Source organism: Stenella coeruleoalba (assembly GCF_951394435.1).
Source record: "Stenella coeruleoalba genome assembly, chromosome: 14".
In the NCBI taxonomy this organism is placed as follows: Eukaryota; Metazoa; Chordata; class Mammalia; order Artiodactyla; family Delphinidae; genus Stenella; species Stenella coeruleoalba.
The window spans coordinates 39974693-40000312 of record NC_137160.1 but is presented as its reverse complement, the minus strand read 5'-3'; the positions used below and the strand labels follow the sequence as shown (position 1 = coordinate 40000312).

The 25620-nt window shown below is 46.2% G+C and overlaps 1 protein-coding gene across 1 annotated transcript; it reads right to left on the bottom strand.

Annotated features, from left to right (window-relative positions):
• Positions 1 to 1593: 1593 nt before the first annotated feature.
• Positions 1594 to 23957, bottom strand: INO80C (INO80 complex subunit C). The gene is made up of 5 exons (XM_079943527.1): positions 23653 to 23957; positions 9088 to 9198; positions 8024 to 8135; positions 7210 to 7277; positions 1594 to 2278 (listed from the first exon to the last, which is right to left on the bottom strand). Exons 1-5 carry the CDS (start codon positions 23806 to 23808, stop codon positions 2147 to 2149), a joined length of 579 nt encoding a protein of 192 aa, XP_079799653.1. The 5' UTR covers positions 23809 to 23957; the 3' UTR covers positions 1594 to 2146.
• Between the last annotated feature and the right edge of the window lie 1663 nt (positions 23958 to 25620).

Genomic DNA, 25620 nt, shown 5'->3' with positions numbered 1-25620 from the left:
TTACCTGCCTGTTCAGAACCTGTGGGAGGACTCCTTGGAGCTGCTCACAGCTCGAAGCTTAGCTTGGCTCAGCCTGGATCCCTGTTGCTTGGGGTGAGAGAAGTGACCTGACCTTCAGAACTCAGCTCTCTGGCCAAAATAAGGGCTGGCAAGGAAGGCCTGGCAGGGGAAAAGGAAAGAAGGGAGCCAGGTGTCCAGCACACGTGCTTCCCCTCTGCCTGCGGAAGGCAGTGGTCTCAACCTCCTGTGCGTCACAGGCACGCTGGGATACTTGTCAAATGCAGATGCCTGGGCCCCACTCCCTGCATTGATTAGAAGGTGTAGGGTGTGGCCCAGTAATCTGCATTTTAACAGGTCCCAGGTGACTCTGACGGAGGGCTCTGGTGCACACCCGCCCCCCTCAAACCCTGAGAGGCCTGCAGGGGTCTGTGGGAACCCCCGGTGGCCGTGTGCCAGGCAGGGATCCTTTGTCCTCCTGGCCCTGGCCCAGGGGAGTCTGAAATCAGGACTGAGGTAGCGGCCAGCAAGCAGTGTTAGAAATGATTAGAATTTCCATTTCTAGAAATGGTCAGGATCGTGGGGCATGGTCCAAACGGGGGGTCTTCACGGAAGAGAGATGCACCCGCCCCACGTGTTCTTTGTGTCATAGAAGGTGGAAGCAAGGCAAGAAGGGCCCTTGACTTACCTGCCCCATGGGGGTTTCCTAGGCTGAGTGCAGGCAGGGGACGCAGGAGCGAGAACCCAGGAAGCAGCCTCTGGTCCTGCAGAGAACTTCCGTGTCAGCAGTGGGTTTCAAAGTACGGTTTCTGGGGCCAGCAACATCAGAATCATTTGTTAGAAATGCAGAGTCTCAGGCCCCACCCCCAATCTCTGGATCAGACCCTTGGGAGACGGGCCCCTGTCTGTGTTACAGCGGGGCCTCAGGTGGTTCTGTTAGCGCTGAGGCTTGAGGACCCCGCGCTGCAGGCTCCAGTGCTTCAGTGCTCACGGGCTTAGAGAAGGTCCTTGCTCTCCTGGCCATCACCCCAGTCCCTTTCCGTGGCGGAGGGAGAAGCCATACCACACCCCTCCCACTCTCCCCACCAGCTGGGAAGGGGCTGAATGACACAGGGGCTGCTGCGCCCACCCGGAGGAATGGAAAAGCCAAGTTCCCGGCAGCTGCCCCCCGCCCAGCAGGCTGCCCCCAGCTGACTCTCAGCTGTTTTTCCTTTCTCTGTGCCCAGAGGGGTGCAGGAGGGGCTCTCCCTCAGAAAGCAAAGGCACCTGGGGGCCTAAGCCACCCAAAGCACAGGCAGCTCTGGCCCAGAAGCCCCAGGGTCTGGTTCCACTGTCGCCCCCCAGAGACCTTTGGGAATGAGGCTCAGGGAAGCTTGGAGTACCGTCTCCTTCTCCTGGCCCATGAGCGCCTCCTCTTCTCAGAGGCAGGCCCTGTTCTGCAGCAGACAGCATCCTGTACCAGGACAGACATCCTGCTTGGGAGGGGTGACGATGGTCGTACCCCACACCTCCAGAAAGGGGCCGGGGCTGCTGGTTTAGTCAGCTCAGGCTGCTGTAAATGCCACAGACCACTCAGTGGCTTAACTAACAGATGTACCTCTCTCGGTTCTGGAGGCCGGGAAGGGAAGAGAGGCTGATTCAGAGGCCAAGGCCTAGAACGAGGACTGACCCAGTGTGACAGGGTGAGCTCCTCAGTTCTCTCTTCTCCAGCCCCAATTCTGGACCTCCTCCAAGCATTCCGATCAGGGACAAATTGGAACATGCTCAGAGAGGGAGTCCCCGGGATCAGGAATAATTCAGCCTCATTGTCAGGACCCACTGTCGAGTCTTTAAACATGTTACAAGAGTCCACAGCTTTGAAGCAAAAGTTTGAGGACTTACTTGGGTTAAATTAAAAGCACAATTTTATATTTTCTTGTCAAACAACTTCACTTGGGGCAACAACTGAAGTATAATTTAATTCAACAGGATATATCACACTTGGAGGGAAAACACAAAAACCTCCTTAAATTAAAGCCAAACATGCTTTCCAAGGCCCAACACTGACATTTCCAGATTGACAGAATGAGTTTGTTTCCATAAAACAAAATCTTGAGTCCAAAGTCTGCCTTTGAGACAGTTTTCCACTTCATGCTCCGTTTCTCCGGGCTCAGGGAACGATGCTCGTGGCCTTCCTCAGGGCCAGGTAGCCCGTGACCACGTCGGACGGCAGCCGCCGAATGTAGGAAAACTCCTCGATGGTGCTGAAGCGCAGCTTGCTCTGGGGGTCAGTGTAGCTGGCCTGGGTGGGAGACAGGCACAGAGAAGGGCAGAAAGTTGTTGTCAGACTTGAGATTTCAGATCAAGATAAACATTATTTTTCTGTTTTACTGAAACTGAAAAATGTCTTCATCACGTCTGACTCTGTCACCAAGAATGCTAAATCGCTCAGTTTGGCAAAGACACATTAGTCTTCCCAGAACTGAGAAAGGCTTCAGGGTATGGACAGGAGGAAGGGTGAATAACCACATCAGACACCGGGACTCCTGTGGTTGGTGCCTCAGGGCTACCAGCAACAGGTCCAAACCGAATTCATCCTTCCCTGATCCCCGCCTTCAGACGCCACCTGCTTCAAACAAATGCTCCGGCTCTGTCACCCAAGGCCGGGGCAGGGGGGCACCCCGTCCCCACACCACCTACTCCCAGTGCGCTGCTCTCTTGCTTCCCCTCACCGCCCCCAGGTCACTTCCATGGCTCCCTGGGCTACCCTGCAGTGCCGGAATGGCCACCCACCCTCCTCCACTGGAAAGGGCTGCCATCTGACACCTGCAGCCAGGGGCATCTTTACAACCTGCAGCTCCGATCATGTCTTTCCTCGTGAAACCTTTCAAGGGCCCAAGTCCGCAGCACAGCTCCTCAGGCCCTGCCTGGGCCCCCCCCTTCCGAGCCTCTGCCTCGGCCACGTGTCCCCACCGTCCGGTTCCAACCACCCCGGCTCTAAGCGCCTCCCTCCCGTCCTGCCCATTTGCCCTTTCCTTGCCCAGTGACCGCCCGCTCATCCCGAAGTCGCATCATCGGGGACGCTTTATCTGCCCACAGGCAGTCAGGACCCTATCCTCACGTTCACCTCAGTACCCCTGTCTCCGGTGGAATGCTTACCTCTGTTGCTCTTACGTTTATCATCTGTGGGACTCTGCCTGAAGTCTAGGCTGTGAGTCTCCACGAGGCAAGAACCCCGTGGCTTGCTTATCACTGGATCCTGGCTGTACTGAGTCCTAGTGCGATGCAGAGCGCACAGTGGGCCTTCAGCTACCATGAATGAGGGATGAGTGAATGAACAAACCAATGAACGATGGGGAGACACAGAAAAGAGAACTTGTTTCCCACTGATATATCAAAATTCTCTTTTGGTCTGTTCTCCCCACGTGCAGAGTGGAGACAATATTCACTTACTATCTACCTCAAGGCACATGGCTCCTACAGATTTTGAAACAGAAAACATGAGGGTGAGTCATTTGGAGCTCCTTTAAAAAATTATAAAAGATGCCATTAACATCTAGACCGGTAACAGCCAATTACTCAGGTGTGGACTGTTTGCGCCAGTGCTGGTCGTCTCTGCATGGACCCAGACGCGCTGGGATCTAAGGAGGGAGGGAGGCTTGGTGAAGAAGCAACAAGCTGAAGGGAACTTAGTCATGGGTTTCTCATGCTCTGAAAAGTCTTCAGTTCCATCACTGGGGATCTCCCTAAGGTATCTGAGGTCTGTGTGTTAGGAAAATGAGATTATTCCTAAAAAGCTAAGATTAATTAAAGTTCTATCTAAAACAGAACCTTGATCCTTTGGCTTAATCTAGATATTGCATTTCTGTACCACATTTCCTTTCATGCCACTCATATAAAGGAAGGCTTAACTGGAAAAACAGCAGCAGGTCCCTTCTGAGGGCTCCTGGCCATGAGGCAGTTAGATGTACTATCTGGCAGGGGAGCTGCCCTGCAGTTCCGAGCAGGGGTGCAGGCATGTGCATCTGGCTTTGATTATCTGGCCTCCACGGATGAACCAGCCCTGGCCCGGTTCCATCTCTGTGGCTGCCTCACTCCCACCACCAAACTGTGCCAAGCCCGCCAACCCAAGTTCAGGCCTCACTGCCAAGAAGGCTGCTGAACAAATAATGCGGAATACAGAGAACTGTTGCACCAACAAAGAGGTCAAACAAAAACTTGCAAGGACCAGACCTGACCTAGTATTCTGAACAGAGGGAAGGAGGCTGGGTGACACCTCAGAGATGAACAAGTAAAGAACTGGACTCCTGCGGTCTGCCCTCCTCTGGGCTCCGTCCCACCAGCCTGAATGAAGCAAAGGCCCCCTGCCCAGAGGGCAGGCAGCACACGGCTTTTCATGCCTCCCTTGTTACAGGGGGACAGGCAGTATATGCTGCTCCCCCATCTCACCCAGAGCCTTGTAACAAGGGCTAAACACAGGTGTGACCCTGCATCCCTTCCAGCCAGGCCCCAACACAGGGGAAATGGCCACTGGCTGGAACAGATGGGTCAGTGTAAACATGAGCCCGGCTTTATTTTATTTTTTAATTTTTTTGCAGTACGCGGGCCTCTCACTGTTGTGGCCTCTCCCGTCGAGGAGCACAGGCTCCGGACGCACAGGCTCAGCGGCCATGGCTCTCGGACCCAGCTGCTCCGCGGCATGTGGGATCCTCCCGGACCGGGGCACGAACCCGTGTCCCCTGCATCGGCAGGCGGACTCCCAACCACTGCGCTACCAGGGAAGCCCCCGGCTTTACTTTTTAATTACGTAAGTTTAATTTATACAAGTAACAGGTGAACATATTCTCCTCTAAAGAAAAGAAAAGACTGCAAATAAGACTAAAGTCTCCTTTTACTACCATCTACCATCCAGAAGTCCTTTGTCTTCCCCTGAGGAAAGTGCTGCTAGGTGGGCACCCTTCCAGGCCTTGTTTATAAATATACCCTCACACACACATACAAACACACCAGAGAAGTGCCCAGTATTTTTTGTGACTGTGTATTGAGCTTTACTGAAGTGGTACCATGCTACTTATCCTGCTTTGCACCACATCTTGGAAGTTTACCCATGTTGTTACGTATACATCAAACTCACAGAATAGTGTGAACCCCCCAGCCCTACGCCACTGGTTGAACTTTATGTTGTTTCCAATATTTTGCTAACACATTTTCTCATAAGCACTTCTGCAAGAAGCTCCTTGTACACAATATTTCTCTAGGGAGCTGGCTGGAAGGCAAATTGCCAGGTCGTAGGCCTCTACCTTTTTGTCTCGACAGATAGTGCCAATCGTTTTCCCGAGAATGTGTACCAGTGTGGCTCCCACCTCAAGACAGCCATGTAGGAGGATGTCCATTGTCTATGTTGGTGACAAGGCATATAACCAAATGTCTTCATTTCTTTCCTACCTGATGAGTCTTTTTCCTAATTATCATTGAACATCTGCTCATTGGTCATCTGTATTTCCTCCTTGTAATTGTCTGTTCATATTCTTGTAGCTGATTCTTCTATGGGATTGTCTTTCAATGACTTGGTAGAGTTCTTTGTTTATTCAGAATGTCTTAATTCTTACACACAGTGGGGCAATAGGTTAGTTATGTATAACATGACAAGTCCTTTGCCAATGGCATAAATGGGCCTGGAACAATGCTTCTCAAAATGATTTTCATGCCTCCTAGTGTGTGAAAACCACTCCACTAGCAGATGAGCTGCCTGATAGTGGTGAGGATAAAGCTACATTCTAAGGGGCCACCCTCCAAGTCTGGCCATAAACCATGGCTTCTACAAGCTCAGCACAAAATGGTACAGGGAGAAATTTCCACTTTGGGCCATAACAGAATAACTTGTGCCAGATGAGCCCTCCTTCCATAAACAACTGTTAAAATGGGTCAAATATATGAGGCAACTATTTTCAGGCAGTAGACAAGAGATAGCATAAGACTACAATATTTTTCTCAAATGGAAGTCCCCTCAGGGGACCTTTCGAAAAAGATACATGCCCATGAATGGACGCAGAAAGAAGAACCCAACACAGACACACAGACACAGACACACACATACACACACAGACATCACTTTATAGTGCTTCTGCTCTCCCTGTTTTTTAGGATCATTATATTTAAGGTCTATGTTAACAAGTCTGTAGTACTCTGAGGAGTGTGTGCTCTTTGGAGGAAAAGCTAAAACATACGACTAACTCAGAGAGGAAAACTAACATTATTTTCAAAAATATAATAAAAAATCTTTCCCAATATCATTAATTTAGTGTGCTACAGAAGTTGGAGGCACACATTTTCATAAAAAGGTAAAGCATTTAAATGATGTCTATGAGCTTCAAAAAGTGAGGTGTCTCATTATTTCTACAGTTACGAAAAGAAGCCCATCTTCCAAATTTAATAATAATGAAAAAGGATGAAGAAAGCGAGCAGAAAATTCCACACTTCATCCACATTCTGCAAATGAGGAAACGAGGTTCTCTGGGGTCGCTGAGGTTCGGGGACTTACCCAAGTCCCACTTGTCCAACTGCACTGCTGGTTTTCAAACTGTTTTCCCTAGAAGCACCGTAGGGGTCCCTGGGGTGGGGAGTGGGGGGAAGGGCAGAGGACCAGATCCACACGGGGTCACAGTGGGCAGGTGGGCTCCAGGGGATTCTGTAAAAGATTTCATTTGGAAAAGGGATTCTGATGCTTAAAAATAAATTTGAAAATCACTATCTTTACGATAGTGCCTCTTTAAAGAAGGTTAATTTTTGTTTTTTAAGTATTGAGTTGGCCAAAAAATTTGTTCAGGTTTGTCCATAAGATCTTACGGAAAAACCCAAACGAACTTTTTGGCCAACCCAATACAATCATCTCTAAATTGCAGGATTTTTTTTTTAAACTTCAGCAATAAAAATGGGAAATGGTTGTTTCTTTCACGTTCTCTCATATAGTTAACAAGCAGAGGAAGGGAAACTAACACTCAGGTCTCCTGCTTTCGGGGGCAACCCTCGCTCCAGGCTGCCCACATGGGTGCCCCAGGTTGCAGCCACTCGTAAATAACTGAGTGAATGCTTCCGCACAAACCCATCACCTGTTCAGAGTACACGGGCTCCGGCAGGACCAGTGTCAATATCCAACACCTTCTAAATAGACAGTACCGTGAAATCTCCTTCTCAGTTCAATGTTGTAAGACACAGAGATGTAATTATACTCACAAGAAGACCTGAAACATCAGAATACTTCTTAGCTGGTTTAAAGGACGGAGGAGCATCAATACTGAAGTCTGGGGGAAAAAAAAAAGAAAATAACTAAACTGGCTTTAAAAAGTTCAGACCCTTTCCCTTTTTTTTTTCCTAAAATACTGCTTGATAATATTCCTGAACTTTTTACTTTGCGATTCAGTACTCAGAGAATTCTCTGGGGAAATAATGCAGGATGTCATAGACCAAGTGCAGGCTCCAGATCCTGCTCTGCCCTGTCCCCAGGGACCCTCCCCTCCAGCAGAACCACGGGAAAGCTCATCTGCCCACAAGCTACTTTCACTGTCTCCAGTTACACGGACTGATGTGATGAGATGCCAAACAACCCGCTAATTGGATCTGAGCATCCAGACACCGGAATGTCCACACCCAGGCAACTGACTAGTTCAGTTGTCACCCGTCTGAGTCACCCCCATGAAAGACGTGCAGTGGGGCAAGAGATGGAAGGAAGTTCGAACCTGTACTTTCCATGGAAGTTGAGCAGAACATGTTAACACAGATTTGGAAATACTGCAACATACTACTGCTGCAGATCGAAATGTTAACAGTGACACTAAAAACCACACGTCCATGACAACGCAAACACACAGGTTCAACACAGAATACAGCTATGAGGAAATACACACATAATCTCCCTATGTGGATGCCACTGTAAAATTCCCAAGCTAAAAATTGTTTCTACATGAATGCAAACACAATAATGTGGGTTTGTTATAAGAAAGTTCCTAGTCTGACATTATAAACACATCGGAGGTTCTAGTCAGCTCACAGTTAGGATCATTCAGTTGCCATGGCAGTGCCCTTTCAGAAGCCAGAATCTGTTTCAGGTTCTTCCAGGTTCTATTCTTCTTGCCAGCCGCTGCGCCACCGTGGCCAGAGTGCTCGAGGCGAAAACACGGATTGGAAGAAACAGAAATCAGGGGAGATGATCACTTCAGTATCTGACATTTATGCATATTCATAACTGTAATAAACCCCTCATTCCATCAGCAGTCAGTGTACCCTAAGGCTTTTTAAAAAAGTATTACACCGTACACTTTAATCTTACTTATAAAAAAACACAGCTTTTGGATTGTCAAAACATATGAGTTAGTTGGTGACGGAGTAGAAACAAAAGGTTATTTTTTTATATGCATATAGAAAATCACATCCTTTATTGGGTCTTTATGGAATTCACTCATGAATTTCCCACTACTTTAAATTTACTACAGGGTTAGATTTAAACTCATGACCACATCTCCAAACTCCTTTCTGAGGGCCAGTCTCCACCTTGTAAATTACTGGTGCTCCAGGAAAACCCAAGGAAGCCTCAATCATGGCACAGCAAGCCTTCTGGAATTTTTTTTTTTCTTTGTTGTCTTATGACGATGACAAAATAAAATGGAAGGAATACAAAAATCTGTTACAACTGTTAACGCTGTATTTTCAAAGCTAATTAATGAAAAATAAACTTCAATGGTATAATCTGAATCATGTAATTTATCCTACCCCTCAAGCACTCCTCTTTTAGTTAATTATTTCAAGCCTCACCTAAATCTTATGAAGAAGGAAGGTGAGCAATCATCGTGGAAGTGACCCACTCTCAAGATGGTATCCTTTAATGAGTTCCACAAAAGACACCAAAATCCTTGGGAGCTGGCACACTGGGAGGTCAACAGGAAGGGCCTTCTTCTCCCGCCCCTACCGCTCCTACAACAGCCCACAGTGGAGGAGGCGGTGACTTGGGCTGATGGAGACGGGGCACCAGTGCTGCCTGGGCTGCAGGCCCAGCAAGATCAGGGGCCGAGGTACAGTTGTTTGGGTTTTTATTTCTAAAACACCTTAGATGCTTACCACAAAGTTGGGATCCTTAAATGGCAAAGGTTTGGCAGCTTTTTCAAGAGGTCCTGTGCTAAAATCGGAGGGCACCATTTTATTCTCACTCACGCCTTCCATGCTGATACCCTTAAAACATAATAAGAATAGTACGAGGTCAGCGCCCTTTAGCTGAGCTTCCTAACTCAGCTCTCAACAAGACGTAAGATGACAGCACCGGACACGCGAGGGGAGACGGTGCGCCCAGAGCCCCAGCGGGCGGCCTGCACCGGGGGAGAACCTGGAAGCAGCACCCGCTGTGCAGAAGCCACAGCAGAGGCAGCCAGGACCCCAGCCGCCAGGCTTCCTGTCCCCTGAGTGCCAAGCACAGGTGTCTCACTACTACAAGATGGGTGCTATTATCCCCAGTTTACACAGAAGAAAACTGAGGCTCAGGTATACGGGTTCAAGGCCACACAGGGATTAGCTCTGGATTCAAACCCAGGTGGAGGCAATTCCAAAAGGCCCCACCATCTCCGTGACACCACATGGCCCCTACTCCTGCCCATCTTGTCAAATTGTGTCTTGAAACATTAAGACAAAAAAGGTCCAGCCCCTTTAAGGGTCTCACTGGCTGGAGAACCCAGGATGGAGCTGGTACGCGTAAGGGCACAACAGGATGTGGGCATTCTGAGCACGGAGAATAAAGGGAGAGCAGGCTGGGGGCCACGGTCACCTGGCTGCGGCAGAGAGCGCCCTGACAAGCAGGCTAATGCACTTTAAAACAAAAAACCTTTGAAGCCAAGAATCAGGAAGAAAATACAAGCCAAAGGAAGACATCACTTCTGATTTGTAACGCTACTTCCAATCTTCCCAGACCGCAAGAGACTGTTTTATAATTGATACATAATTTATATACAGTGAAATGTGCAGATCTTAAGTGTACGTTTCATGAGTTTTGCCAAATGCTTCCACTTGTGTAATCCAGGTCCCTAACGAGGCAGAATATTTCCATCATCTCAGAAAGTGCCCTCATGCCCCTTCCTAGTCAATACCTTCCAACGTCAGGCAGCCACTGTTCTATTTCCACCACGTTACTTTGGCCTGTTCTAGAAATTTATATGAGTGGAATCCGACAGCATGTACTGTTTGCTGTGTTTGGCTTCTTTAGCTCAGCATAAAGTTTCTGAGGTTTGTCCATGTCGCTGCATAGATTGGTAGATTGTCTCACAGAATCTGTATACCAGTCAGCAGAGCGGTGTTCCGCTGTATGGATGTACCACAATGTGTCTGTCCATTTTCTTGTTGATGAAATGTGGGTCATTTTCAGTCTTCAGCTATTATAAACAAAGCTGCTGTGAACATTCTGTACAAGTCTTTATGTGGACATGTGTCTTTACTTCTCCTGGGTAAATACCTACTAGTGGAAAGGGTTATAGGGTGAATAAACTTTATGAGAAACTGACAGATCATTTCCCTAAACGGCTGCACTCTTTGACACTCCCAGCAGGAGTGTATGAGAGTTCTGGGGGGTGGGGGAGACAGGGACCACCCACCCTGCTGCAATAGTTCCCCGAACAGTTTCTTCTCACACACCTTCCGAGACTCCTCTCCAGGGTCTCTCCTGTGGGTCTGTGCTCCCTCTCCTCTGCCCACAACCCTTCTTCTATCTGGACTGCCCCTCACCTTATCCTCCCCCTATTCACGGTCTTTCCTAACTTTTCTCCCCTCCAAGGCCTAGCTCTCTAAGAACTAAGACGCCTCCAATTTCGCAACCTTTTCCCACCATCTATAGCTACAGTTCCCTCTCTCTTTCTTTTCCTATCCTCCCCTCCCTCCCCAGTCCTTCGTCTTTATCTGGCCCTTCCTCAGCTCTGGGGTTCAGGGGAGGGCCTCAGAAGCACACATCTTGCCCTCTCCGTTTTCTACAGCACACTCAGCGACACACTTCTAAATGTAAACTTGACGTAACTCCCCTATTTACAGCTCATCAGTGCTTCCCACTGCCCTGGGAATTAGGCACAAGTCTGGCCCCCTGGCCTCCTCTCCAGCCTCCCCTCTTGCACCCCTCCCTCCTGTATTTTGTATTTTCTGGTCCAGAATCCATGGAGTCATTTTCTGTAAGCATAAAGAGTTTCCATTTTTTTCCATTTTTATTTATGCTCCACTAAAATTTCCATTGGGATTAGTCCATGCCAGTTTTACTTTTGCAACAAAGATTAGATTTAGCATTTTGTACATAACCAACTTTTTATTGCCCTTGGGATTTTTCCTTCATGGTCATAGTATTTCTGCACATACATGTGTCCTGAGAGACCCAATCTGATGAGGAAGATTTGATTTTTCCCATCACATTTAATCAGTAACCAACATTAGCTTGAGTAGTTCTGGCCAGTTGTCAATGTTATTTAGTGTTGACTATTTGTAAGAGTAATATCATAAATTGGATACATGACTGATAGTTAGTATTTAAGTCTTGGTTAGTCACTGAAATAACAACAGCTTTGTGAAACAGGCAGGGAACAACAGACCAGAAGAAGGAGAGACAAAGGAGAGAGGTGAGCAGATGAGGGAAGGAACAGATTCCAAGGGTGAGAAGGCACAGGGGGTCAGAACAACCTGCTTCACCATCTGGCCCAGGCTTCCGTGCCCTGCATCTAACCCAGTGCCTGGCACAGAGTAAGCCCCAAATAATCACTGACTGATTAACTGATTGGAGTTAAGGAATAAGACAACGCAGCGTCACTCCATGCCAGCATCAGTATTTGAGATGTGTATGCTCCGGAGTTCACTGTAAGGAATCGTCCCTGGATGGGATGCAGTGGCCAAACCCCAAAGAAACACAGGAAGGATAATTCAGAAACGACTGGGCTTGGTTACCTATAGGGCACAAGGGAACAGGGTGGGAGGAAGGGGAGATGGGAAAGGATGAGAGAGGAGTAAACTTCTCCAAGTATAGTTATTTGTAAAGTTTTGACCTTTTGAACCATGTTAAATTTTCACATACAAACAAACAAATAAATAAAACCAACCAGCAAGGATCGGGCAGCAGATAGAGAAAATGGAATACAAACAAAAACCAATTTAACTGAGGTTTGAATGAATAACTCAACCACACTGAAGGGGAGGAAGGGAGAAATAACGTTAGTGATGTGAACATAGTATTCTTACCATATAACCTAAGGTTAGAGGCAAAAAGAACCAGGAACAATTGGTAGGTTTGTTTCTCACAAGGGTACCGGTTAATAATTCTGAAACTACACATCTTCTAAGATGAGGCAAATAAGGAATGAGGGGCGGCTATAATGAACCTTGTGCTATTGGATGGAAATCACAGGTCAGCAATAGGAATTCATGGTTTCTAACATATATACAGACAGATAAACACAGAAATGGATACAGAGGCATTAAGTGATCCAGGCTCAGTGTTTCCTGAAACTCATATCCAATGGCACTGGAAAGTCCAGATATCACCTACTGTTATGAAAACATAAAAAAATAATAACAGAAGACTGGGAACTTCAGAAAGAAAAGGGGAACAATGGAATGAGTGAAAAAAACTGGGGTAAATATAATAGACTATCATTAGCCTCATGAGTTTCTTAAATTCTATATGATGTCAAAGCATGGGGGGTGCTTACACACACACACACACACACACACACACACACACACCCCTACATTTCCTAGCTCTTCCATGGAGATGGCTGGGAACAATAAACAATAGGGACACCAGGTATAGATCCTGGTTTCTAAATATTGTTCTCCAAGAACTAGTAATCTTTGAAGAAATGGCTGATTCCAGGGCTGGGGCAGGGAAGTACAAGATGAGCCTTGTGGCACCAGAAAGTAAGAAAACGCTTGTATCAGTTTGCTAGAGCTGCCTAACAAAATACCACAGACTGGGTGGTTTAAATAACAGAAACTTATTTTCTTACAGTTCTGGAGACTAGAAGTTCAAGATCAAGGTGTCAGCAGGGTTGGGTTTTCCTGAGACCTGTCTCTCTCTCTCTTTTTTTAAAATTTTATCTTATTGAAGTATAGTTGATTTACAATGTTGTATTAATTTCTGCAGTACAGCAAAGTGACTCAATTATACATATATATACATTCTTTTTCATATTCTTTTCCACTACAGTTTATCACAGGATATTGAGTATAGTTCTCTGTGCTATACAGTAGGACCTTGTTGTTTATCCATTCTATATATAATAGTTTGCACCTGCTAACCCCAAACTCCCAACCCATCCTCCCCCCACCCCGTCCCCTGGCAACCACAAGTCTGTTCTCTATGAGATCTATCTCTTTGGCTTGTGGATGGCCATCTTCTCACTGTGTCCTCACATGGTCTTTTCTCTGTATACACGCCCTCCCCACCCCATCCCTTTCCCTCTTCTTATAAGGACACCAGTCATACTGAATTAGGGCTCCACCCTTATGACCTCATTTAACCTTAATTACCTCCTTAACGGCATTATTTCTAAATACAGTAACATTCTGAGGCATACTGGGGGTTAGGACTTTAACATATGAACCCTGAAGGGACACAGTTCAAGTCCATTACAGCACTCGAAAAGTGATGGGCGTAAATTAAAGGACATAGGAGTCAGTTTGAAGAGGTTCCCACTGGCCAAATCTGGACAATTTGCTCAACATCATGAGTCAGTAGGGAAATAGAAATCAAAACCACAATGAGATATCACTTCACACCCACTAGGATGGCTACACTCAAGGACATAATAATGTGTTGGTGAGGATGTGGAGAAACTAGAACCCTCATACATTGCTTGTGAGAATGTAAAAGGGTGCAATCACTTTGAAAAAAAGTCTCCTGGCACTATTTACAATAGCCAGGGCATGGAAGCAACCTAAGTGTCCATCGAGAGATGAATGGATAAAGAAGATGTGGCACATATATACAATGGAATATTACTCAGCCATAAAAAGAAACAAAATTGAGTTATTTGTAGTGAGGTGGATGGACATAGAGTCTGTCATACAGAGTGAAGTAAGTCAGAAAGAGAAAAACAGAAACTGTGTGCTAACACATATATATGGAATCTAAAAAAAATTGGTTCTGATGAAACCAGGGGCAGGACAGAAATAAAGACACAGACGTGGAGAATGGACTTGAGGACACGGGGTGGGGGGGCAGGCGGGTAGAGGGTAAGCTGGGATGAAGTGAGAGAGTGGCATGGACATATATACACTACCAAACGTAAAATAGATAGCTAGTGGGAAGCAGCTGCATAGCACAGGGAGATCAGCTTGGTGCTTTGTGACCACCTAGAGGGGTGGGATAGGGAAGGTGGGAGGGAGACGCAAGAGGGAGGGAATATGGGGATATATGTATACATATAGCTGATTCACTTTGTTATAAAGCAGAAACTAACACAACATTGTAGAGCAATTATACTCCAATAAAGATGTAATAAAAAAAACAACAGTCTGCTGGGTCCTCAAAATGTTAAACATAGAATTATCATATGACCCCCAAATTCAACTCCTAGGTATATACCCAAGAGAACTGAAAACATATGTCTATGTAAAAATCCATATATAAATAGTCATAGAAGCGTTATTCATAATAGCTCAAAAGCATAAACAACCTAAATGTCCATCAACTAATGAATGCATAAACGAACTGTGGCTTACCCATACAATGGAGTATTCAACTGTAAGAAGGAATGAAGTACTGACACATGCTACAACATGGATAAACCTTGAATATATTATGCTAACTGAAAGAAGCCAGACACAAAAAGCCACATATTGTATGATTCCACTTATCTGAGGTACCTAAAGTAGTCAAATTCATAGAGGTAGAACGTAGATGAGGGGTTTATCAGGAGCTGGCAGGACAGGGGAATGGGGAGTGACTGGTAATGGGGAGGGGGTTGCTTTGGGCGGTCATGGAAATATTCGACAATAAGATAGTAGTGATGGTAGCACAACTCAGTAAATTTATTATAAACCACTGAACTGTACATTCTAAAGGCGTGAATTTTACGGTATACAAATTATATCTCAATAGAGCTGTTACAAATAAACAAACCAATAAATGTATGAAAGACTGAATGAAGAAGGCTAGTAATGGATTGTGACCCAGAGAACAAAATGAGAATGGACGAATACAAACACTGATTGTAAGAATGCAAAGGAAATGGGAGAGAAGAGAAAGCTCTTGCTCACAGCAGGATTCTAATAACTGTAGAAGGAAAGAAAGAATTAGAAAATCACCATTTGGCAACCACCACTGTAATAACTGTTGCAGGCAGGAACCATCAACAGACACTAAAAGTGGTTGGCAAAAGTGTGAAGAGAAACAGGATATACACAGTCTCAAGACACTGATACTTTAATACAAACAGGAACACAATAACCTCATAGTGGAGAAAACTGGCAGACACTAACTTACTAAGTGCTCACAGACACATCACCCGCAACGGGATGGATCGACATCAAGTTCCACATGAAGCGCGGAGAAGGGAACAGCATCCTTCTCTGCTCCTGCCAAAATGTATCACCCGAATCTAATCACAAGGAAATATCAGACAAGCCCAAACTGAGGAAGAGTCTATGAAACAATGAGCGGTGCTCTTCAGAAGTGTCGTGGTCATGAAAGATAAAGACTGTTCCACATGACAGGAGGCTAAAAAGACATGACAACCAAGGGCAAAGTGTGAGCCTAGGCTGGATCTTGGACCAGGCAAAGGACGAGAATAAGGTCTGTATATGAGGTATCAGTGTCGCTTCAACGTTCATTCCCTAAATTTGACCACTGTACTGCTATATGTTATATATGTAACAGAATGCCTTTGGTTTTAGGAAATCCACACTAAAATATTTAGAGGATTAAAAAAATACAGTGGCCATGTGAGACCCTCCCCTGCACACAGCCAGCTGCCAACCTAACAGCGAATGAGCCACGGGCCCTGGGGAGGAAGCAATGGCTGGCATGCAGATGGAGAAGAGTGACAGGGACCTGCTCTGTCAGGAGGTGGTGGCGGGCTTCCCTGGTGGCGCAGTGGTTGAGAGTCCGCCTGCCGATGCAGGGGACACGGGTTCGTGCCCTGGTCCAGGAAGATCCCACGTGCCGCGGAGCGGCTGGGCCCGTGAGCCATGGCCGCTGAGCCTGTGCGTCCGGAGCCTGTGCTCGTCAACGGGAGAGGCCACAGCAGTGAGAGGCCTGCGTACCGCAAAAAAATAAAAAAAAAAAAAGCGGTGGTGGCACCTGCCAGTGTCAGAAGAAGGATAGGGGTTATTTTCCCCAGGAATCCGACAATTCACAAGGGCACAGCAAGACACCGGCGAGGAGCAGTCCGGTGGGTGGGGGCTGCCAGGAGGCTGGGCCTCCAGGGCAGCCTAAGTTAAGGGAGAGAGGGGAAAACAACCCTGCTAACTATGCAGTGAGCATCACGTCAGAGCAGAAAAGCCAAGCCAGCCAGGGCCAACTCAAGAAAAACAGGTGGAATGTGAAAGAGGTTTCCCGGGGCCAGATCCACTATAAGTTTCAACTTCATTTGAGTTTTTCATAAAGAAAATGACTGCTTACATAATGTTGTTTCCATCTGGGAGAAAATAAACAAACGGAAGTGTTCAGAGCAAAGAGGAGATACTAGAGGGAAACGAAGAACCAGGCCCCAAGGCCTCCTATGGTGATTCCAGAACTACCCATGGAACACGCCTGGGTTGCAGGCCACCGTCCTCAGCAGGGACGTCGGCTTTTTCTCGTGGGCCAGAACAGCCTGCGTTCCTCCCTCTCTCCGTCTGCTTCTTCCCTGACTCCTAGTGGGGGGCTTAAAGGCGCCGGGTGCACAGTGAAATCCCGGGAGGGAACAAGGGCATCCTTTGAGGTCGGCTGTTTGCTCCCAGGTCCCGGGAGACCCAGGGGGAGGCAACAGGAACACCTCGCTGGACTTGGGCAGGGGTGCGGCCCCAGAGGCGGCGGAGGACAGCAGGTGCCTTGCAGCCCACATGGGTTGGCAGGTCTGGGCGCCCGCCCCCGGGAGAGGACATGCCAGCAGACAGAGGACAGAGCATGGGAGGCAATGGGAAGAGACGGTCGGGAGTCTGCATCAGCCGCTCCAGCAGCAAGAAGCGGGTGAGGGTGATGCGCTCAAGCGCTGACTTCCACGACCGAACCCTCCTGTTCGTCTGGTCACCCCATCCTTATCTCCTCCCTCATCAGCAGGCCAAACCCCGCTGAGGAGTCACACTGAGGATGGGACAGGAAAGGACGCCATCCTGACACCAGCTAGGCCACGTCAACCTGGGGCCACTTGCTGCCTCTGCAACAGTGAAGGCTTGCTTCCCTCTCTGACCAGATGCAAAAGAACACCCGACTCCGGGCCCTGAGCGGGGTTTTCTGCTTTTCTTTCCTCTTTAAACCCACCCTCCATGGTACTGCGCCCTCGTTCTTCCCCTCCCCTGGGCTTCAGCCATGCTGGACGCCCGGGTCTGTTAGTGAGGGAATGAGAGGGAGAGACGTACTGTCAAGGGGAGGTTCAAGTCTGTGAGGCTGGGCTGCAGTGAAGTACAATCTGAAATGATGTATAGTTTCCATGTTACTAAACCATTAGTCACACTAAGAGACTTTAGGAGCTGAACTGTCCCGCCCCAAGACACAAAAGCCCTGAGATCAGAGGAAAGGAATGAGGCCCGGCCCTAAGGGCTGTCCCCTCTTTGCAGCACGAAAAGAGCTGATTAAGCCCCAAGGAAGAGGAACCCGGGCCGCCATCAAAGGACTGCTCCAGAGTCAGCAAGGCCTCAGCTCGCCCGACCAGGCCCAAATGCACCACTTCGTGTCTCCTTGGCAGCCTGCAGGGCCCTGACTCAGACTGAAAGGGGGCCTTCTGTCTGTGGTTACACAGAAGGGAGACAAATGTCCTCTGTCTTATCATTCATGAATCCAATGCCCCGTTACATCTATCTAATAGTAGTCTAGATTCAAATACCTGACCCTAGTCTAAAACTGCAGGGTTACTGTAGGGTTACTTGAAACACAGTGAGATGCAACCTAACATTCGATCAAGTCAATTAAAAGCACTTAATTCCTTGAGAAGACTATCAACATAGAGAAAGGGTCAAGAAACAGTGCTAAGTGGGACTTCCCTGGCGGTCCAGTGGTTAAGACTGCACTTCCAGGGTAGGGGGCACAGGTTCGATCCCTGGTCGTGGAACTAAGATCCCACATCCCATATGTTGTATGGTGCAACCACAAACAAACAAACAAACAAAAAGAAAACAGTGCTAAGTGAAAAGCAGGGCATGCAATGTTATACACCAAATACAGTTTCTTAAAAACTATATCAACACGTAGAAAACACAAATTATAATAATTGTGGGGGAAGACGACTGGCTGACGTTTTGTGTCCACTTTAAAAATAGAAAAAAGAAAACTAACATTATCATGATTTTTTTTAAAGGTGGGGTAGAATGATTATTTTTTAGATGAATACATCAAATCAGTCCAGTGTTCTCTGGATGCCTCCAATTACAGAAGATTGTACCATCACCTGCGCTCTGCACTAACCTTCTAAAGAAGCAACTGCTGCCTCTCAACTTATTTAGATGCTTTGCTAACTGCTTCACCATCACAAATCAGCCTGTTAGGTAACACTCAGTCTATAGATCAATTAGGTTTCTCTGTAGATTTTAACTTGAATAGGCACTTGCAAAGTCTAAAATGCCCTGTATTGAGCTAATAAAATTCCCCCACAAAGCTTTTCTCTGCACCTTGGATTTGGTTACATTAGAGATCCAATTACATCTTCTAAGGTAGAGACTGGTAAGAGTGATATTAAGAGAGGCAGTCAAGAAAAAAAAATGTGGACTCTGGACGGTCTGTCTGGGTCCCAATACTGACCCTACGAACTTGTTAGCTGTGTGACCATGGAAAAGTTACTTAACCTCTCTATGCTCCTATCTTTTTACCTGCAGAATAACAATTCACAGAGAATTAAATGAGATAGTACTTAGAAGGTGCCTAGAACAACATTTGGTACACACTAAATGCCCACTAAATATTATTACTATTTATCATGACTTCTTTCACTTTAGCACAGCACAGTGTATCTGTTCTCCAGCCCAAGTTAACACTAATCATTTTCAAAATATCGTGACCAGAATGGATGGGAGATGGCACTTTCCAGATTATGATGTAATTAATCAATAACTATATTACTTATACTGAAAATATAAATCCAAACACAGAATTGTAATTCTGTGACAATGGGTACAACTTAGCAAGCATAAACACCAATAATTTCTGTTGAACTAAAGATTCATCTTGATGGAATAATAAAACAATATTGTTTTAGTCCTATTAAACTATTTAATACCATTTTCTAGGGCTGACATAAAGGAGACGTCTATAAATGCTTTGCTCAGAATACTTTTAGATCAAAAATATTCCCTTCAACCCCTGAGGACTTCCAAGCAGAAAGCCCTCTAAATTTCATCTAGTCACTCAATTTTACTTTAGAAATAGCATGCACATTCTGGAAAGTAAAACCCACCTTAAGAATCCATCGAGTTATTTTCACCAATTTCAAAAAGCACTCTAATGTCTATGTAAATGTCCTTTATAAATTTTTAAACCCCATGAAAGTTTTACAGACACTGCTTTTTTGTAAGACTCAAAATAGCAGAAACTACTGAAATTTCGATACTGAAAGACCTCTAAAGTCCCTTTTAACTCAAGAACTACAATCATTTATATTAAAAAACCCACTTATTTCTCACTGATGAAACCTTGAGCAAACTCATACATGTACACGGCGCCGACTCTGGAAGGCCTTCCCCATCCAAACCCACCACCCCTCAAAGGCCACCTCTAGTCCCGCTTCTCCCTCCCCACCTCTCCTTCTCTGATGAACATCACCTATGCTGAATCCTCATCTTCCTGTGTCCCACCACTAAGGCACCAATACCAGAGAAGACCTATAATCGGCTTTGGGACATGGTTAGAAATGACCAGATTTTCCTAACTGTTTCAGATATGTGATGGGTAGAATTCAGAGATGGCCCTTAAGATTCCCGGCCTCTGGTGTACACACACCTTCTCCCCATTTTTAAGCAAATGCACCACTAACGTACGTACCACTGTGAAGGGATCTGAGATATATTTAAGGGATTTGCAATATATATCTTATATTTGACATATAATTAAGGTCTCAAGTCAGCTGATCTTAAACAAGAGACTATCCTGGTGGGCCTGCACTAATCACACAAGCTCTCTAAAGAGTCAGAGACAAGAGAAGTCAGAGACATTTGAGGTGTGAGAGAGATTAGACACAAAAGAGATTCTCCACAGCTGGCTTCACAGATAAAGAAGATGTGGTACATATATACAATGGAATATTACTCAGCCATAAAAAGGAACGAGATTGGGTCATTTTGTAGCGACGTGGATGGACCCAGAGTCTGTCATACAGAGTGAAGTAAGTCAGAAAGAGAAAAACAAATATCGTATATTAAGGCATATATGTGGAATCTAGAAAAAGGGTACAGAGGAGCCTATTTGTGGGGCAGGAATAGAGATGCAGATGTAGAAAATGGAAGTGTGGACACGGGGTGGGGGGAAGTGGGGTGGGATGAGTTGGGAGATTGGGATTGACATATATACACTACCATGTGTAAAATAGATAGCTAGTGGGAACCTACTGTATAGCTCAGGGAGCTCAGCCGGGTGCTCTGTGGTGACCTAGATGGGTAGGAAGGGGAGAGGGTGGGAGGGAGGTCCAAGAGGGAGTGGATATAGGTATACATATAGCTGATTCACTTTGTTGTACAGCAGAAACTAACACAACATTCTAAAGCAACTAGACCCCAATAATAATGAATAAATAAATAAAGATGGAGGAGGCCATGTGGCTAGGAATGTGGACAGTGACAAATCGACAGCAAGGAGACAGGGACCTCAGCCCTACCACTGCAAAGAACTGAATTCTGCCAACAACCTGAGTGAGCTTCAAAAAAAGATTTTCCCCCAGAGCATCCAGGCAACAAACTAGCCCAGCCAACTCTTTGATTTCAGCTTGGTGACACCCTGAGCAGGGAACCAAACCACTCCTGTTGTGACAGGACTTCTGACCTACAGAACCAGGAACTCATAGGTGTTACTTAAGCTACTAAATTTGTGGTCATTTGTTACGACAGCAACAGAAAACTAATACAATATGTGTAGGTCATTCTCTCCTCCTGGAAGGATTTGGGGATGGCAGGGACAAGCTATAATCCCTTGAAATGTCTTAAGCATACTGCTGGAGACATAACAGAAATAAATTCTTGCTGACTGAGCTCAACTGAAATGGGACAGAAAGGCTGAGGAGGGAACACAGATAAGGGTCAATTCAGGAAGATTCCAGACAGCCCTCAGGGCAGCATTGCGCAAATGCCTGCATTTGCTGTGGACAAGGGAACTAGGATGGAATGCTATGTTAGAGCAGGAAAAAAAAAAAAAAAACAGCTAAGACTCCTTTCTGGAGATAGAGGTCAAGTTTTTTTCCTTCTTCATGAGATGCTGAGGGTGGGAGTCAGGTAACTGTATACCTCATTAGTTAAATGCCAGCTGGGAAGAGGAGAACAAAGAAAGGAATTCACCTTTCCAGGGAATGCCCTTCTCTTTCTAGCCTGAGGACTCGCTGAGGCTGATGAGATGGAGAAGACCCACAGGGAGTACCTAGGCAGCCCGTCCCCTCACTGAGAGCTCTAAGGCCACCAGAGTTGTGATTTCCACCAAGCTGGGTTACTGGGAATTCCCAGCATCTTGAAGGCATTCGTCCACTCTCTGAAGCCTGCTGTGGAGGAGCTGATGATCAATGCTATCTTTAGGGTCAAAACAATCATTCCTCCCAATATGTACTGACTACATTCCTTGGTCTCAGCACAGCTGGATATCAACATGCACCGTGCACATACTGGGAGAAAGTACTCGCAATGCATATATCTGGCAAAGGACCCCAACCAATAATATATAAAGAACTCCTATACATTAACAATTAAAAAAAACAACAACACAATGAGAAAAAAATCAGGCACCTCACAGAAGGTATCGGAATGGTCAAAAGCAAATTAAATAGTGATGACATCATTAGTAATCTGAGACACAAAAATTCAAACAAAGAAATACCATGACACAACCATCAGAATGGCTAAAATTTAAGACTCGATGCCAAGTATTGTTGAGGATGTAGAGCAACTGGAACTCTCATACTCTGCTGCTGAGAATGCACAATAGTGCAACTACCTTGGGAAATACTGTTTAACAATTTCTAAGTTCAATGTGTGTCTACCTCATGATCCAGCAATTCCACTACTATCCGTTGACCCAAGAGAAATGAAAGCATGTATCTACCCAGATTTTTAGGAATGTTCAGAACAGCTTACGCATAAGAGCAAAAACTGTAAACAACTCAAATGTCCATCAGTTGTGGTATATTTACACAATATACTCTATGTACTGTTACAGGTAATAACATGAATGAATGAATAACTCTCACAAACATTTTTTTCACAGAGAAATCCAAACAGACACAAGAGAATATGCTTTGTATGATTTCATTTATATTCTGCTCAAAAACGCAAAGTCAATCTATGGTGAGAGATGTCAGAGTACTGGTTACCTCTGGCAGGGAGGGAAGAGAGTACTAACCGGAAAGGGTCACCAGGGAATATTCTGGGGCCCTTGGAAATGCTCTCTATCTTAATCTGGATGGTGGCCACATCGGTGGATACATATGTAAAGTCATTGATCAGTATCCTTAATATTTGGGCATTGTACTCTATGCAAATCATACATCAATAAAGTATTTTAAAAGGAAAAAATGCACTACCAATTATCGACGGAGGAAGCCATAGACAGTTAATATCTCTAGAATGTCGTTCTGGGTTTAGGATGCCACGCCATGTGTTGGAGAGCACAAAATAACACACTCCATCTTTGCTTTCTCATGGCTTTAAATAAAATGAAGCAATTGCAGAGCCCCGATCTCCCAGATGCTGTGAAGTCTGTGCCAGGCGCTGTGCTCAGAGCTTAGGACCATGATCTCATTGAATCCTCATAACAACCGCATGAGATAAGACCAAATCCACTTTGGGACAGGGAAACTAGGGTCAAAAAAGCACTTTTCTGAGGATGAGGGAAATCATCTGTATCAATACATCTTTGTGTTCCTCCACACCGTTCATTAGGGCGCTCTGCACCTCACAGGCACTCGGTAAATGTCTGCAGAATGGACGAAGGTGAGACAGGAGAACTTCTGGTTGACTGAAACTCACATAAAGAAAAGTCCCGAGCCTCGCTCTAATCGCGACCCCGACGGGAAGGGGCGTCCCTACTAGTAAGGCAATAACAACCTCCCCACCTCCCCAGTTCTCCTCATGGACAATGCAACGCGGGTCATTCTTTAACCAAACTCCACGTATGCAAACTAAGGGGAAAAAATGTTTCATTTGCACCAGACACCTGCGTTTACCCAAGAGGTACGACTGCAGGGCCCCGCCCACGCGAGGCGCCCCGCCTCCCACTGCCCCGCCCCGCAGCCCGGCGCACGCGCTCTCCGCCCCGGCAACGCGCAGACTAGGGGAGTGACAGCGTACCTGCGCAAAGCCAGAGGCGGACACTTTTTTCTTCTTACTGGCGGTATAGCCCCCGGCGCTGCTGCCGTTGTGGAAAGGACTGGCCGGCCTCTTCTTGCTGTTCCGGGCTATCCCCGGAGTGGAAGTGGTGGCCACAATTGGAATTTGAGCCGCCATTCCTACCCCGAGTCTTCCTCCTACCCCCTCCCCACTTGGTCCCAGTGCAGGCCCTGGAACTTCCGGCCCGCCGTTACTTCCGTCTTAATGCTTTTGAAAACCCGGCCTGGACTCCGAAAGCTTTCGTTGACTTCTCTCGGCCAAATGTAAAAGGCGGAGCTCGGAGCTGTCTCTTCCTTCCGGGCGGGAGGGTGTCTGGCGGGCGGAGTGCTGCTGTTCACGAGCTCGGACCCGGGCACGTGCTTGGACGTCCCCAGGGATTGAGGATTAGAACATCCCGTGATCTTTTTAAAACAACTGGATTTTTAAAAAGTTAATCACCACGTTGTCTCTTCTCACGTTAAGTCAGAAGATTGATCGCTTTTGATGTCTCTAAGTGTAAAGGTAAGGTCATTCTCTGTGGACTAGACAGACCGCCAGACTGCCAGCATTCCCCTTAGTCGCGGCCTTGTCGCGCACAAGTTTGTGTACCCTGGTGCCCAGATGGATTTGAACGGTAGAGTGGTTCTTAACCTTGAAGGGGTCACGGACCCCTTTGAGCATCTCAGCTCCCCTTTCTGCCCCCCCCAAATTATACAGGCACAGACAAAATCTTACATACAGATTTCAGCAGTTCACAAATCTGCTAAAACCTATTTATGAACTTCAATGGAACACCTCTCCCTCTTGTTATTTGCCACATGATACTCTGTACTTCTTCAAATCTTCATGACATAAATTACATGGTTTATAATTGGTTGGTTCCTTTCTCATTTGGTTTCTGCTAGAAGTAAGCTCTAAAAGGGGAAGGCCAGTTATGTTTTGCTTACTTTTCTTTTCCAGGTTCACGAGTACCTTGCAAGTCGTTGGTACATTATAAGTGTTTTTTAAATGAAGTAATTAAAAAATGAAAACCCCTTGCATTAATTGGGTGAAGCTTCTGTGTTCTGATACAGGAAAGTAGTATTTATGAATCTGGGTACTTGAAGGAAATAGGCTGCAGAATGACTTACAGGTGAGAGAAAGAGAATAGGAAACCAGTAATGATGTTACTGACATCTTTTCTCCTTTGGAGAAAGGAGTAAGCTACCAGTGTTGAAATGTTCCCTCCTGTACTCCAGTCTCCACCCCTATCTTCCCCTAAATCTAGTCTTCCTTATTCCTTATCTCAGACTGACATCTCCCACCAACTACTCACCTAGCCAGAAACTAGGTGTTGATCCTGGCTTCTTGGGCCTACTCTCTTCTCATTCCAGTCAGCTCCCCACTCACTTCTCTTCCTATCCTGGTGAATCCATCACCCCTCATCTGGGTCCTTGCAAGACACCTCTTGCAGCCTCGTTTTGTTTCATTTCTTTTTTTTACTTTAATTTTTATTTTATATTGGAGTATAGTTGATTTACAATATTGTGTCACAGCCTCTTGATGGAAGTTTGAGCCTCCATCTTTTCCTAATCCTCCCTGACCCCAGGCCATTCTTCACATTGGCTGCCAGAATGGGCTAACTAAATCACAAATCTAATCGTGCCACTTACTTTCTTACGTTCTTCAGGGCTCTTTTACCTTGGCATATAACATCCTTAATAACTGGGCTCTGCCCCCTTTTCTTGCTCCATTCCCAACACTTAAGTCCCTGCAGCCAGGGACTAACTCTTGCCTAGAGTGTACATCGTTCTCTTAACTCATCATAGTTTTTTTTCCCATTATTTCCTCTCCTAGGAATGCTGCAGTTCAGATGCTACTTCCAATGAAAAGCTCCCTGCCACCTGATGCACCTTCCTTTCCCTCCCCTTCCCCTGCACCCACCCTGTGCATGCGTGTATGAGGGCATTG

Bases quoted from the DNA above. Each gene is read 5' to 3' on its own strand.
- INO80C (XM_079943527.1), bottom strand. From the start codon at position 23,808: ATGGCGGCTCAAATTCCAATTGTGGCCACCACTTCCACTCCGGGGATA. The intron at 9,199-23,652 runs GTACGCTGTCAC...TTATGTTTTAAG, and splicing joins CCGCCTCTGGCTTTGCGCAG to GGTATCAGCATGGAAGGCGT. The intron at 7,278-8,023 runs GTGAGCTGACTA...TTTTTCCCCCAG, and splicing joins GCAACTGAATGATCCTAACT to ACTTCAGTATTGATGCTCCT.